General features: G+C 36.9%; 1 protein-coding gene across 2 annotated transcripts in view; it reads left to right on the top strand.

The window, feature by feature from the left end:
* LOC149791886 (histone acetyltransferase type B catalytic subunit-like) overlaps nt 1-12,763 on the top strand; it is a 137,026-nt gene that overhangs the window by 53,792 nt on the left and 70,471 nt on the right. For both annotated transcript variants that reach the window (XM_089970390.1, XM_089970391.1), the window contains exon 8: nt 9,053-9,159. In XM_089970390.1, the coding sequence (XP_089826516.1) occupies nt 9,053-9,159 (107 nt within the window). The remainder of the gene's footprint in view (nt 1-9,052; nt 9,160-12,763) is intronic.

The following is a 12,763-nucleotide window of genomic DNA, read 5'->3' as shown; positions in this document are numbered from 1 at the left end:
GTTTCGTCTTTCGCAAACACACCCTCTGGGCCTTCTAGACTGTTATTTGACAGGTTGGGGCTGACATGGGAGTTGTGTTTCCGCTCCTGAGTTTGGTAGGATGTCATAAGACACCCTAGAGACTCAAGGAGATGTGGTGTGCAAATTTTTTTTCTTCTTTTAAATATATAATATTTATATATATATGAATTACGAAAATATTAATGATGTGATTGTTGCTATTAAAAAATTAGAAGAGCGCGGATTTAATATATCCGATGAACTAAATCCTGAAACAATCATATCTGATTTTGAAACACTACATGAAGCTAAATGTGCAGGGCGTTATATTTTGCCTGCTTAGTACAGATTTGTAAAGATGATCCAGACGAAATTATATAAATCGCTGGTTACAGTAGAAGAAGCACAAATAAATGAACTTGTTTCGTTGTCTCGTGCAATTGAAAAAAATTAGGTTGGAATTAGCTCAAGAATATGAAACAAGAAAGGTGATAAATACTCGTGTAAGACAGTTAAAAAATTGTACGTCCCTCGACGAGGAAGTAAATACCTAGAAATGAAGTCAAGTACTTGGAAATGAAATCGCCTTGATAAAATCAAGGAAGTAAAAAAATAGTGATATATTTTTTTTCACTTCCTTGATATTTAGTTAGATAATATTTCCCTTAGTTGATCGGATTTAATGCAAGAGTGCGCATAATCTCAGTCACATACAATGCTCGCGTCTGAGACTATCAAACTGTTACTGTGTTAGTAAGAAATCTTCGTTTCCATATTTGTCAATAATGAATTTCTTCTTGGGTAAATGCGGCCTTAACTGCTTGCTCGAGTGCTTGTTTGTCATACATGGTGGTGGTACATATTTAAGATTTATAAATCTAAGATCTAAATAAGCGTATATATTCTAAAATTTGAGGTATACTGCAATGCGTGATCACAATATGATCTTTTTTTAGTCTTTGTAGTTGCGTATCAGTCAGTATAAAATTGTCATTGCCGTATTCGTCAACAATTATTTTTTCCAAGGTAACTTTTCCGGTTTTGACAGCTTCATCAAGAAGTTCTTTGTTATGTATGAAACATTTTACACGGGGGTACATTATATAATACTCGCTTGATTAATTGTCAGTCTAAATTTTCCTGCAGATTTCTATTATATTTTTACCCTACTGAATTCGCATGATTTTGACTAGTAAATACCCTATCAAAATTAACAAATCGGTCGATTTCTATGATTCTGACTAGTAAACACCCTATCAAAATTAGCAAATCGGACAGTGTGCACGATTTTTACTAGTAAACACCCTATCAAAATTGAGAAATTGGTCGATGTGCACAAATTATATATAAATAAAATACAGTCGACCTTGAAAGTAACTAAGATTTCACAAGTGAATTAATATGTAGTTTTTCATTTCGCAAATCAAGAAGGTGGCCAGACTGGTTTGTTAGTTTGAAATTTATTCTGGTCAGCTATGGATTATGACATCATAGACAGACTGGATTGATCGGCACTTGCACGATTAGAAATCCAGGTGGGTCTTTCGGGGTGAATGAATAAAGAACAAATCCTTGCTGGATTTGATTTGATACTGTCGTGTCTATGCTGTAGCTGCCATCGATTACATCACACACAAAATTGACCGCGACCACTTCGGTTATATTTACGATGCCTGGAGATACATGTTGTCCTTCTCCTTGTGAGTTATTGTTGTGCCGAAGAATAGTTGGCTCCGGTAGTGTTTTTCTGTACTGTGCAAGTATGCCATCAAAGAACTCATTGATTAGATTGTTGACTGATTTCTTTAGCTCGGGAACATTATACCCAGGAAATATAAAATTTGGCAGCAAGGCTTCTGTCAGTGAATATGCGGTTAAAAATTGTTTGTTTTTACCCACTCCGTCAACATAATTGATTGTTTGCTGAATTATTCGCTGGTTAATATATTCCATGTCGGATACAAGTTGATTTAATATTTCTATGTGCTTGATGATTTCGCTGCGTGAACTTGACACATCAAAAAGATGTTCTTGGAAACTTTGTCGTAGTCGCTGCAGTTGAGTTTTGTGTTCTTGATTAATGATTTTAAAAAATTCAATAATTTGATCTAATTTAATGGGTTTAGTTGAATCTCCAATAGAAGTTATTTTAGTAAAGAGCCAATCAGTATCGTCCTTGTTGGAGAAATGAAATAAAACTTGGATGTCACTCGAATACTCATCTCTTAAATGTAGTAGATAGTGTCTGTTAACTCTGTGGTATGATTTATTCTCTGTGACATAATTAGACTTTTTAGGTTCTGGTGGTACCAGTGGTGGATTTTCAGGCCATCCTAACACTGTTCTGATCGAACTCTGATATATATTCACGGCGTAGTCTGGGGTGCTTATTTCGATGGCAGAAGACGGCGTTGGCTCATGAACAGTTATTGTTATCTTAGATTCTTTTCCAGTGATATTTTTTATTCGACGTTGTAATTCTTCATTGATTTCTTCGATTTGATAAGACCCGGTTGGTATCGAAATAACATTTCAGTCTGGTGTACCATCTTCTTTATTTTTATGTGCAAACACAAATGAATTATTTGCTGGCAATCCAAACGATTTTGATCTGATATTGGGCCAACTGTGATATACTCGTAATTGTGCTAATGCGATCTCGTTTACTGGAATTGCAGTTGGAAAATTAATACTGAATTCTGGTTTAGTCGAGATTACTGTTATCGAAGAAGTTCGTTTTGGGCTTGTATTTTCGACTATCTGTTGAAGTAATTCCGACATTGTTATTTATCTTTTGTCGCTTCAAATGACTGGTGTAGTCTTCATATATCTTTGCCATTAGCGTAAATTTGGAATCTGATATTGCTGTATCGTCGAGACTTGATGATATCAGCGATGATAATTTCGAGTAGGTGCTCGTGGCTGTGTTGTTTAACTTTTCATATTCGTACAATTTTGTTAGCATGCACGAAGATATTTTTATCACGATAATATTAGCAACTCCTGCAGTTGTCGTCGATGTTGAAACTGTAATTGTGATTGCGATTGCAGTTGTCACTGGTGTTAGCGCTGATAATACTACTCCAGTGAATGCAACTAACATGGATACTGAGTATACTATTGTGTCTAGGATAATTACACGTTGATGATATTTTTTTATTTTTATTGTGCATTTGTCGATGGTATTTTTTTAACTCTGATTGCCATTTGCGTACTTGATCTTATCTATATTGTTGCACATTTAATGTTGTTGTTGATGCTGACGCCATTTTATTATTTTATGCAGTAACCAATTGAGGTGTTTCAGCTGCAAATTCCAAACACCACCAGTAAGATGTTGTGGTTAATTTCTTATCAGCTGCTTCCAGTATAAATGTTTCTTTGGTTCCCTTGTTTAATATGATAGTTACAACCCCAGAAAACTTGTCACTGGAATGTCGCCAGGGATATGTTGTGAAAATTTCAAATTTAGCGGCACAGACAGTCTATAATTGATGGTGTTGTTTTGTTTAGACCATGTTGCAAATCCAGATGACACTGTGTATACTATGTTGGTAAAATGCCCGGGAGTAACTCAGGTGGGATTTTAATCAAACTGGTTTTGTTAACGATCTCAGGAATCCCACTTACGATATCCTGTTGTGTTTGTTTAATCGTGTCAATGTTGGTCTTGATATCAGAAAGTTTCATGTCAACGGTGTGCGGAGTACCAATGAATTCATCTCTGGTTTCATAAATTTTTCTAAAGTTTCTACGGAGATTTGCAAACGCGTTTACGTGAACATCATACTTGTCCCGCAATGTGGATATTTTACTGTCAACGGTGTCAACATAATTTTTTGTCGCAGCATCTTCTGGGGATGTTGGATCTATTAAAACCACTATTTTATTACCATTCATGCTTAGTTCACCTGTCATTGTATGGCCGGTCTTTTTTACGCGTTCCCCTGCAGCTTGCTGCATTTCATTTCGCAATTCCGCAATTGATATAAATGAATCTTTGATTTTTCCGTTATCAGTGAACACAGGGATGTTACCCAGAGCAGCTCCAATAACTCTACGAATTATTTCATGCCATTTGATATCACTGGTTTTTAGTTTTCCGTGTCAGCCCTGAAAAATAACAACCTCATCTGGGTCTATCCCGGTCAGACTTAAAAGATTGTCGATTTCATTCTTGGTCACATATTTTTATAAATCTATATCGGTGCGCTTCACTTTTCTGTTGAGAATAGATCTTCCGTAAATATCAACCATTATTCGTTAACGATTGTTTAAATCGACCCGCGGTATACTGATGCACGACTTTGTGAGGTGGTTTGGTTGATGCTGATTTCGCATCGAGGATATTTAATACTTCACGACCACATATCGGAGGATTGGTCAGTGTTTGTATTGGTAGCGTTGATTACCAAACTTTCGATGGGATGTCTTTTGTATATTTTAGAAATTCAACTGGCGGTGCTAACCCATACAAATCGAAATAGAGAATTCTATGTGGATGTATCGTGTAAGCAACCCAGTGAGTTCCTGGACTGTTACTGTTATCAAGATTAATAATTCCAGTTTCTGGATTATTCGGTTGCTGTGGTAACTGATCTTTCATAAAAATGCCTTTGAAATTTTTTATATTTAATTGTTTAACAGCATTGAGTAAATCAAAATTTGACATTGGAGTGACAACACTCTGGGTAAAACCTAGAACTGTCTTGGGTACCATGAGGGCGGAGTTCCTGAAAGTCTTTTAACCTGCGTCCTTTTTTTTGTATCCTTTTCCAGTTGCCTTTTTTAATGCCATTCCAGCAGCGGTTCCAACAGCTCCTAACGCGGCGGCCTTAGCGACAGCTGGGGCAGCAGCAGCTATCAGTACTGGTATCGCGCCGAGAAGAGGAAATATACTACCGGTTTTAATCATGTCTTTGATGGCTTTTGGAGCAAAACTAAGTTGAACCCCAGTTTTTGCTTGTTTTGCTTTATTGAAATGATTAAGTTGTGTTTTAGTCAGCGATAATTTGTTTGGACCACCAGTAATTGATCATTTTTTAGTGTTATCATTGCCCCGCATGTGCTTACGTTTTTTGATTGTAATTTTTTCGCCTGACCAGAAGTCAGAGTGACAATAACGTGACTGTATGAATTTTATTTAATATGAGATTGATCTAATTGTCTACATGTTTTCGGAAAACTACATGTTTTCCACTGGTACATCAATGATTCTCATTCGGCCACCAACACCTTCTATTAACACTGTTTTATCGGTGAGTATAACAGCAATTGCTCTAGCGCCACCAGGAATTTCCGGTGGACCAACTACTCTTGCTGGTACTTGAGCTAAGCAAGCCCGAATAACTATATCAACGATAGATTTTCTGAATAAATCCAAATGTTCCAACGAAAAGTAATAGATCGGATACAACGTTGTAAAATCACGATGAGATATTTGCAACCCAGTGTCAACATTTTGATCACGCCCATCATAAGACATCAATTGATAATATGCACGTACAACATCATTGTGTTCAAAATCCAGATTAATGTCTTCAGCAGGTTCTTGATGTACATTTATTCTTAGTGAACTTCAGAAACTCCAAATGTGTCAAATATCATTGGACTTGCTTCTTGGTTATTTATTCTAGAATTTGCCTGAAATGCGATAAATATATGTCATGCTGCTGACACTCCCTGTTGTGATCCTAATTGCCACGTTAACAATCCAGCAGCATTAATAGAAGTTCTATCTGTTGTCATTGCTAACCATGATAGCAGTGATTTTCCACCTTGATTCATAAAAGAAAGTAACCATTGTTCTTCAGTGATTGATGGAGTCATTGTTGGCATCCACAGAGATAATTTTGTTAACACTACTTTACCAGGATCAACTCCATTAGCTCGCCATATTGCATCATTATCAGAGTTTTTTCTGACAAGCACTACTGTATGCTTGGCACCAAATATAACCCTTCGGACATTTCTACAAAATCCAAAAATATGAGATAGTGGAATAGCATAGGAAAACTCTTCGTTGCCATTCAGCATTGCTCGATGCGCGGCAAAACCCAAGTTGAAATTTTCGTTCATGGATGCAACTGCATCCCCAGCCGCTTTCATCGTTACATTTCTGTTTTCCAGATGATCAGATGTGTCCTTTACAAACATCATTGTTGGACCGGCTGATCTTGTGTAATCATCAGAATATCTTGCAAGACCAAGTATCGTCGTGGCAACATCGACATTGTCCAAACATGACTCAGTATCTTTTCCATCAATCGAATATGTGGCTTTGTTAAATAACGCCATCACACCATTATTAACAAAACCAACACCATCGCCTATTCCATATCCAGTATCATCCGCTTTTACGATTCTACCTACAATTTCAATATACGCTTCATTAGGTAGAAAATATCTACTCGTATCATGAATTTGAAATTCAATTCTCCCCTGCGCGTTAGGCGTTTTTGCATCATAGGAATAATATTGATAATCGCGCAAGGATTCATCTTTTCTAACTGGTTTATCCATATCAAATGCTACGTTGGATATATATTGAAACATCTTATTGTAATGTATTATTGTCTAAAACGAAGACCACTTCCCGCTATTAAACTTGAAGTTATATTTTTTTCTATTTCTTTGGAAGGTACATTAATCAGCGATGCTGGTTTTCGATTTGCATTTTCATTTATTACTTTGCTAACATCTGCAGGCATGTCTGCGGTGCTTGGTAATTTTACCGGCGGAGGTTTTCTACGTATTAATCGTGCTAGTCTATCTTTGATTGCCAAGACCGCTTTACCGGCAACGTTACTAATTACACCAGGAGCTTTATCTTTGATAACATCAATAGCTTTCGACGATAATTGTTTTGCAATTGGCCCCGCATTTGGAGCTATTCTTGTAAACAATCCTTGAATAACATTTCCAAGTCCATCTCCATAATATGCGCTGTAAACAGGATATTGCGAATTTACCACTCTGACTCGTTGAGACATATGATGAGAGTCATGTATGATCATCTTATTTAATTGTTATTTATCTAATTGCTGTCAACAAGTTCTTCAATAAGTTCTCGGTAGATGCTAGTATCCATGATACCACCTTGAAATAATCGCTGACACATATCAGCTGCTTCATTAATTATTTCTGGCGAGTTATTTCCAGCTCGCTTTCCTCCTATGAGAACTTATAACCGTGAAACGTCATTGACGATATTATTAGGGCAAATAAGACCACTTCCCAAACCACTGCCAGTTGCTCCTTTTTCTGTTGTTTTCTTAAATAGTCTTAAGGGTGATCTTTCTCCTCTTGCTTTTTCAGACTTTTTAAGTTCCGACAGCGGTGAAGAGGACTGTTGTTGTTCTATCTGTTGCAGAGGTGGAGGAGGTTCCTGCTGGAGTTGTCGTTGTTCTAGTTGTTTCAGTGTTTCTTTATAAAGTCTCTTACTTCATCATCAAGACTTCTGTATTCTAAATCATCATCTCTGGCTTGTTTTTTGTTTTTATATATGCGATATATCCACCTAATAAAATTATCATCAGTACTTTTTCATGTCCGGGTTTTAAAATATCAGATTTATTAAATATACTAATTAATATTTTTTCAGGCAATTTTTCTATTTTAGTATTTCTAATATCTTCGATAGAATCCTCCCTGAATTTTGCAATCAGTCCAATATTTTCCTTTACTGGTTTAGATGCAAGTTCAGTACGAATTTGTCCAATACCTTCAAGTATTTCTTCTCCGACGGGTGGAGGTTGAGCTGTGGCTATATCAGTTGGAAGATCTCGTAAAATCTTTTTTGTTTGTTTGGTTCTTCTTGCAATTTTTTCAGCCTGCGCAGCGGTTTATTTTAGCACTGGAAGAATACCCTTTGTTTCGTCGTCAGGATCTCCCAGTAAAGCTCTTTCAGTGACCGCCGCAGCTTTTTCAGTAGCTGTCGTAACTGGCCTAAATAATTTTTCTGCACCTGTCGCAAATTCAACTTGTGCTTGCTGACGTTCTTGAAGTTTTTGTTTGACAGAATCTCTCACAAGAAGAAATTTTTTTATTGCTTCTAGTCGCTCTCGAGCTAATCTAGCGGAATGTGCTTCTCCAATGTTGGCCATTATTGTTAACTTAAATTTTTAATTTATGACAACAGACACGCAAATATTTTTTTCGTACCTCGATAAAGACCCTAGTTTTCGCAGGGATGCAGGAAGCAGCAGGGAGGGCAACGACAACAAAGGGCAGCAACCACAGCAACAATTGCGTTTACATAAAGCGTCATCGCGGTTTTATAAAGGGCTTATTTCGCCCTCCCTTTGCCTGAAAACTTGTAGGATTCGCCCTCCCTGCTGCTTATGTACAACAGTAATATTTGAAATAATGCAATATGGTAAGAGTAGAAGTGTTCACAATACATATTATATGCTGTGAAGATCTTTGAATACCAACAGGAGTACTTTTTAGTCACACAGCACTGTGAAGGGTTTGGTTGGGTGTTTTATAAACCTGTTTTATGTTACTGATCCCACATAATAATATCGGTAAAAAGGACTATACATTTATAATAACCTCCTAAGTAAATGTATGTTGCAGATACATGTTTCACCTAACTATGGTGATGAATTTTGAATAGAGGGGAGAACTGTTGATATCAGGAAAGAGCCAGGTTGGACAATTATGTTAAGAACAGGTTATTGAAATATTGGATATGGAGGAAACATTTGCTAAAATATGAAGACCCAATTCATGCTACAGAGAACTGCATACAAAATGTGTAAATTGGCAGTTACAAGAGAAAATTACTCTGAATTGTTTCTTTTCTGTGACATTCAGCATCCTTATCATTATGTTTTGACCAATGACAGGCTTCAAACATTTCTGCAGAGAACCCTGGTTATGATGTTACAGTTACAAACTATTTTGTTTTCTGCTTTAAATTTTTACCTTGAACCAGCTAGAATTCTTGTCACAGTCACACATATTATGTTTTATGTCACTAACGTTAAAGATGCATTCTTTATGCAGTACAGTAAGGCGATTCTCAATTTTGCTTTCTCCTTTTTAGTCAGGTGCTCATTATGCCTCCATTTCAAAGACAAGGACATGGTGCCCAGCTGTTGCAAACATTCTATAATGAATGCTACAGAAGGAAGGATATCCTGGATATTACAGGTTTGTTATTGGCTCGTTTCATGGTACAATATCCATCTGGATATTACAGGTTTGTTATTCGTTTTTGGGGTGGGAGAAAATCCATCCAAGAAAAGTTGTCTTAAACAGATGGCTTGTTGCCAAATGTATGAAAGAATTTGCATGGTATCTTGCCTGTCTTGGCATGTTTATGTGTGTATGCCTGCATATATACTCAGCATGCAACTTGTATTGCATGGCATCTTGCCTATTTGGCATGTGTATGTGTGTATGCCTGCATATATACTCAGCATGCAACTTGTATTGCATGGTATCTTGCCTGTCTTGGCATGTGTATATGTATACACCTGCATATATACTCAGCATGCAACTCATATTGCATGGGATCTTGCCTGTCTGGGCATGTTTATGTGTGTATGCTTGCATATTTACTCAGCATGCAGTGTATCCCCCTGGGGTGTACAATTGAGGGTTAAAAAAAACCTTGGTATCAGAACTGGGGGTAAAATAAAAATTGTGGGGGTCAAAAATGTGCTGAAAACTTTTTGTCTCACCCTTACTTTTTTAGCTTGAAATAGGATATTGCAATTTGCACAACATACTCTCTCTCTCTAAAAATACAAATAACCAACATGCACAGTTAACAAACAAATGCACTGTCCGTTCAAAGAATAATTTTATTAATTCATTTTAGTTTAAAGTCGTACTTTTAACAGTCTCCTTTTAATCTTTTTGTAGCAATATTATAGACCATCACATTACATATAGGCCAATGCAAAAAGCCAATTAAATCTTTTTAACCAAAATGGCAGTTAATTTACTGTCTGTCATAAAATGTGTACTATCATCGGTTTCATTGTACATTGTTTTAGAACACATTTATCCAAAAATCAAAAAGGCTAATGATTGATATTCTTTCTAATAAGTTACATTTGAACTTAAAGATCTTTCTTTTATTGCAGCATGTTAAAAACCAACAAAATCTGTAATGACCCCCCTGACTTTGTAACCAAATAATGCATTTGTCTCAGTTTACTCATTTCTTTGTTGTGAAAGAATGTCTTGGGTGATAATGTGTTCTCCAGATATCTTGTGGCAAACAAGGGCAGATTTTTTAAAATTATTTAACCCCATCACAAAAGAATTATTCACTTCACTTTTGCAGTCTTTGCAATCATGCGATCAGAAGTCACAATGGTAATACTAATGGATGTGCCGTATTCCAGTCTAGGGAATTATTTTCTCCATTTTTCGTTAAAGTTAGATCCACAGTTACTCTTTTGTGTTCTGCTTCTTTCACTTTCTTCACTAATGATTCTTCGTCCAAGGGGGCCCCGAGTGGCCTAGTGGTCTAAAGCGCTCACCGTTACAGATTACTGCCATCTCACCTCTGTCTGCGTGGGTTCGAGTCTCAGATTTGGCCAATGTGGGTATGTGAGAAAGCCTGCCAGTAGCTTCTCGTGGGTCGGTGGTTCTTTCCGGCGGTTTTCCGGGTTCTTCCTCCACCATTAATACTGGCCGCCATGTATAGCATATCTTGTGCTGAAAAATGGCGTTAAGCCCTACAGCAACAAAAATCTTCATCCAAGCTGTTTTAATTTAGTGCAACAAGCATTGATGTTAAACATTTGTACTTCTTGATGAGCTTGATGGAAATTGTGTGAAAGCTTGCGAGATATGGGGAAGCTACTCCGTCATAACATTGTTTATGCTAGTCTGGTTCCCTGTTTCATATGCTCCCTGCATTGCGCTGCGCTATACGAATAGTGGAGTGCAATGCAGGGAGCATGGAAAGCAGGGAACCAGACTATGCATATGCTCGAAGTATACACGATGCCATCCCTCATCCAAAGCATTGGATATTAAATAAATCCAGATTGATTTATGCGAATCCCTTGCGCCAGAGAAACGCATGGCAACAAAATGTGTGCTGCAATTTTCTCCAGCGTGCGTCCCTGACGCACAAATGCACATAAAGAGAAACACTGGCATGCAACTCTTATTGCATGGTATCTTGCCTGTCTCACCATGTGTATGGTCATGTGTATGTGTGTATGCATGCATATTTACTTAGCATGCAACAACTCATATTTTTAAATCTTGTGCTATGGAATTTTGATTGTGGGTGATTTTTAGATCTGCACATATGGTTGGCATTTGGAATTAGGGAAGGGAACCCAAATGACTAACAGCTATAGCTTGATTTGATGCCTTGTTACAGATTTCCAGTATATTCAAGTACAAATACTGAAGCTATTTTCAAATGAATAGTCCCAGCTGGTTTCCTATATGCCTTTTTATTTGTCTTGATTAAACTTTGTAGTGGCTTGAATTTGGGATGAGCTATAAATCATACCAAAGACTTGTAAAAATGGTACCAGTGGCAACTGCTCCGGCAGCCTAGTGGCTTGAGCAATCTGCCTTGGACTCGGGAGGTTGTGGGTTCGATCCCCAGCCGAGTCATACCAGAGACTTACAAAAATGGTGCTAACAGTTGCCTCACTGGGTGCTCAGCATTAAGAGGTTAGTGTTAGGACTGATCTGCCTGGTGTCAGGATAATGTGACTAGGTGGGACATCATGCAATATGTCTGTGGCATGATGCCTCAGTGCTAGACATGATTATAAACTGCCTCACCACAGACATTGTAGCAATATGACTGAAAATTTGTTAAAGCTACATTTAAAATCCCAATCACACACACACATACACACACACATCAAATTGTCTATTGGTGGAGTTTTTATTTACAAATAGATAAAGTCATGTGAACAAACTTTAACATGAGACTGCCTGGTGTCAGGATAATGTGACTGTGTGGAACATGATGCCACATGTCTGCGGCATGATTAGTGTTTTATGTACAAATTGCTTCATGTAAGCCATTTGACTTATAAATGTAAAAAAAAAACAGTGAGTCAAAATCCAGGCCTATGAGTCTTATTCAAGCAGATGATCAGTCTTCATTAGTTTTTTAAAATAATTATATCGTTTAAATGCATGACAAAAATATTAGTTATATAATGTAACCTATATGTAACCATTATATATTAGTTATATAATGTAGCCTAGGCATGTTTTCTAAATATTTTTATACAAAAAAAACATTACACCAGGTAGTAGTGACTAGAATGTATTAATCTGACTAGCAGGCAGAGAAGTGCTTATCCCACACATCAATGCTGTGTTTTCAATGAGGAAGTCTTCTGAATCTAACTCTGACTCCATAAACTGTCCACAATTTTACAAATCATTTCATGTTTTTAAGTTCATTGATTCTTATTTCTTCTGTTTTCTTCCATTTCTTCAAAGTAAGCATTTTTGAGGTTAATGTTCATACTCTGCTGACCTGTTGGGTTTTCTTCAGGATGTTTGTTTATATAAATTACCTTCCTTAAAACAAGGAAATCATGCAGTTGAACTACTGTGAGCATAACTTAGCCTCTAATTTTCATGAATGTTAAACAAAGTTCAAAATGATCATGCAGACAGTAGCAGTTCCTAGGTTGACTCCTAAATCAACCACCTTAATCAAATTTTTATATTTGCGACTCCTAGGTCAGTCACCATAATCAAGCTCTTACTTACCAAGTTACTTCTATGTTAGCTACCACAATCAAGCTAT

Source organism: Sinohyriopsis cumingii, chromosome 9 (genome assembly GCF_028554795.1).
Source record: "Sinohyriopsis cumingii isolate HCF-2022 chromosome 9, ASM2855479v2, whole genome shotgun sequence".
NCBI classification, from domain to species: domain Eukaryota; kingdom Metazoa; phylum Mollusca; class Bivalvia; order Unionida; family Unionidae; genus Sinohyriopsis; species Sinohyriopsis cumingii.
This window is presented reverse-complemented; position numbering and strand designations above follow the sequence as displayed.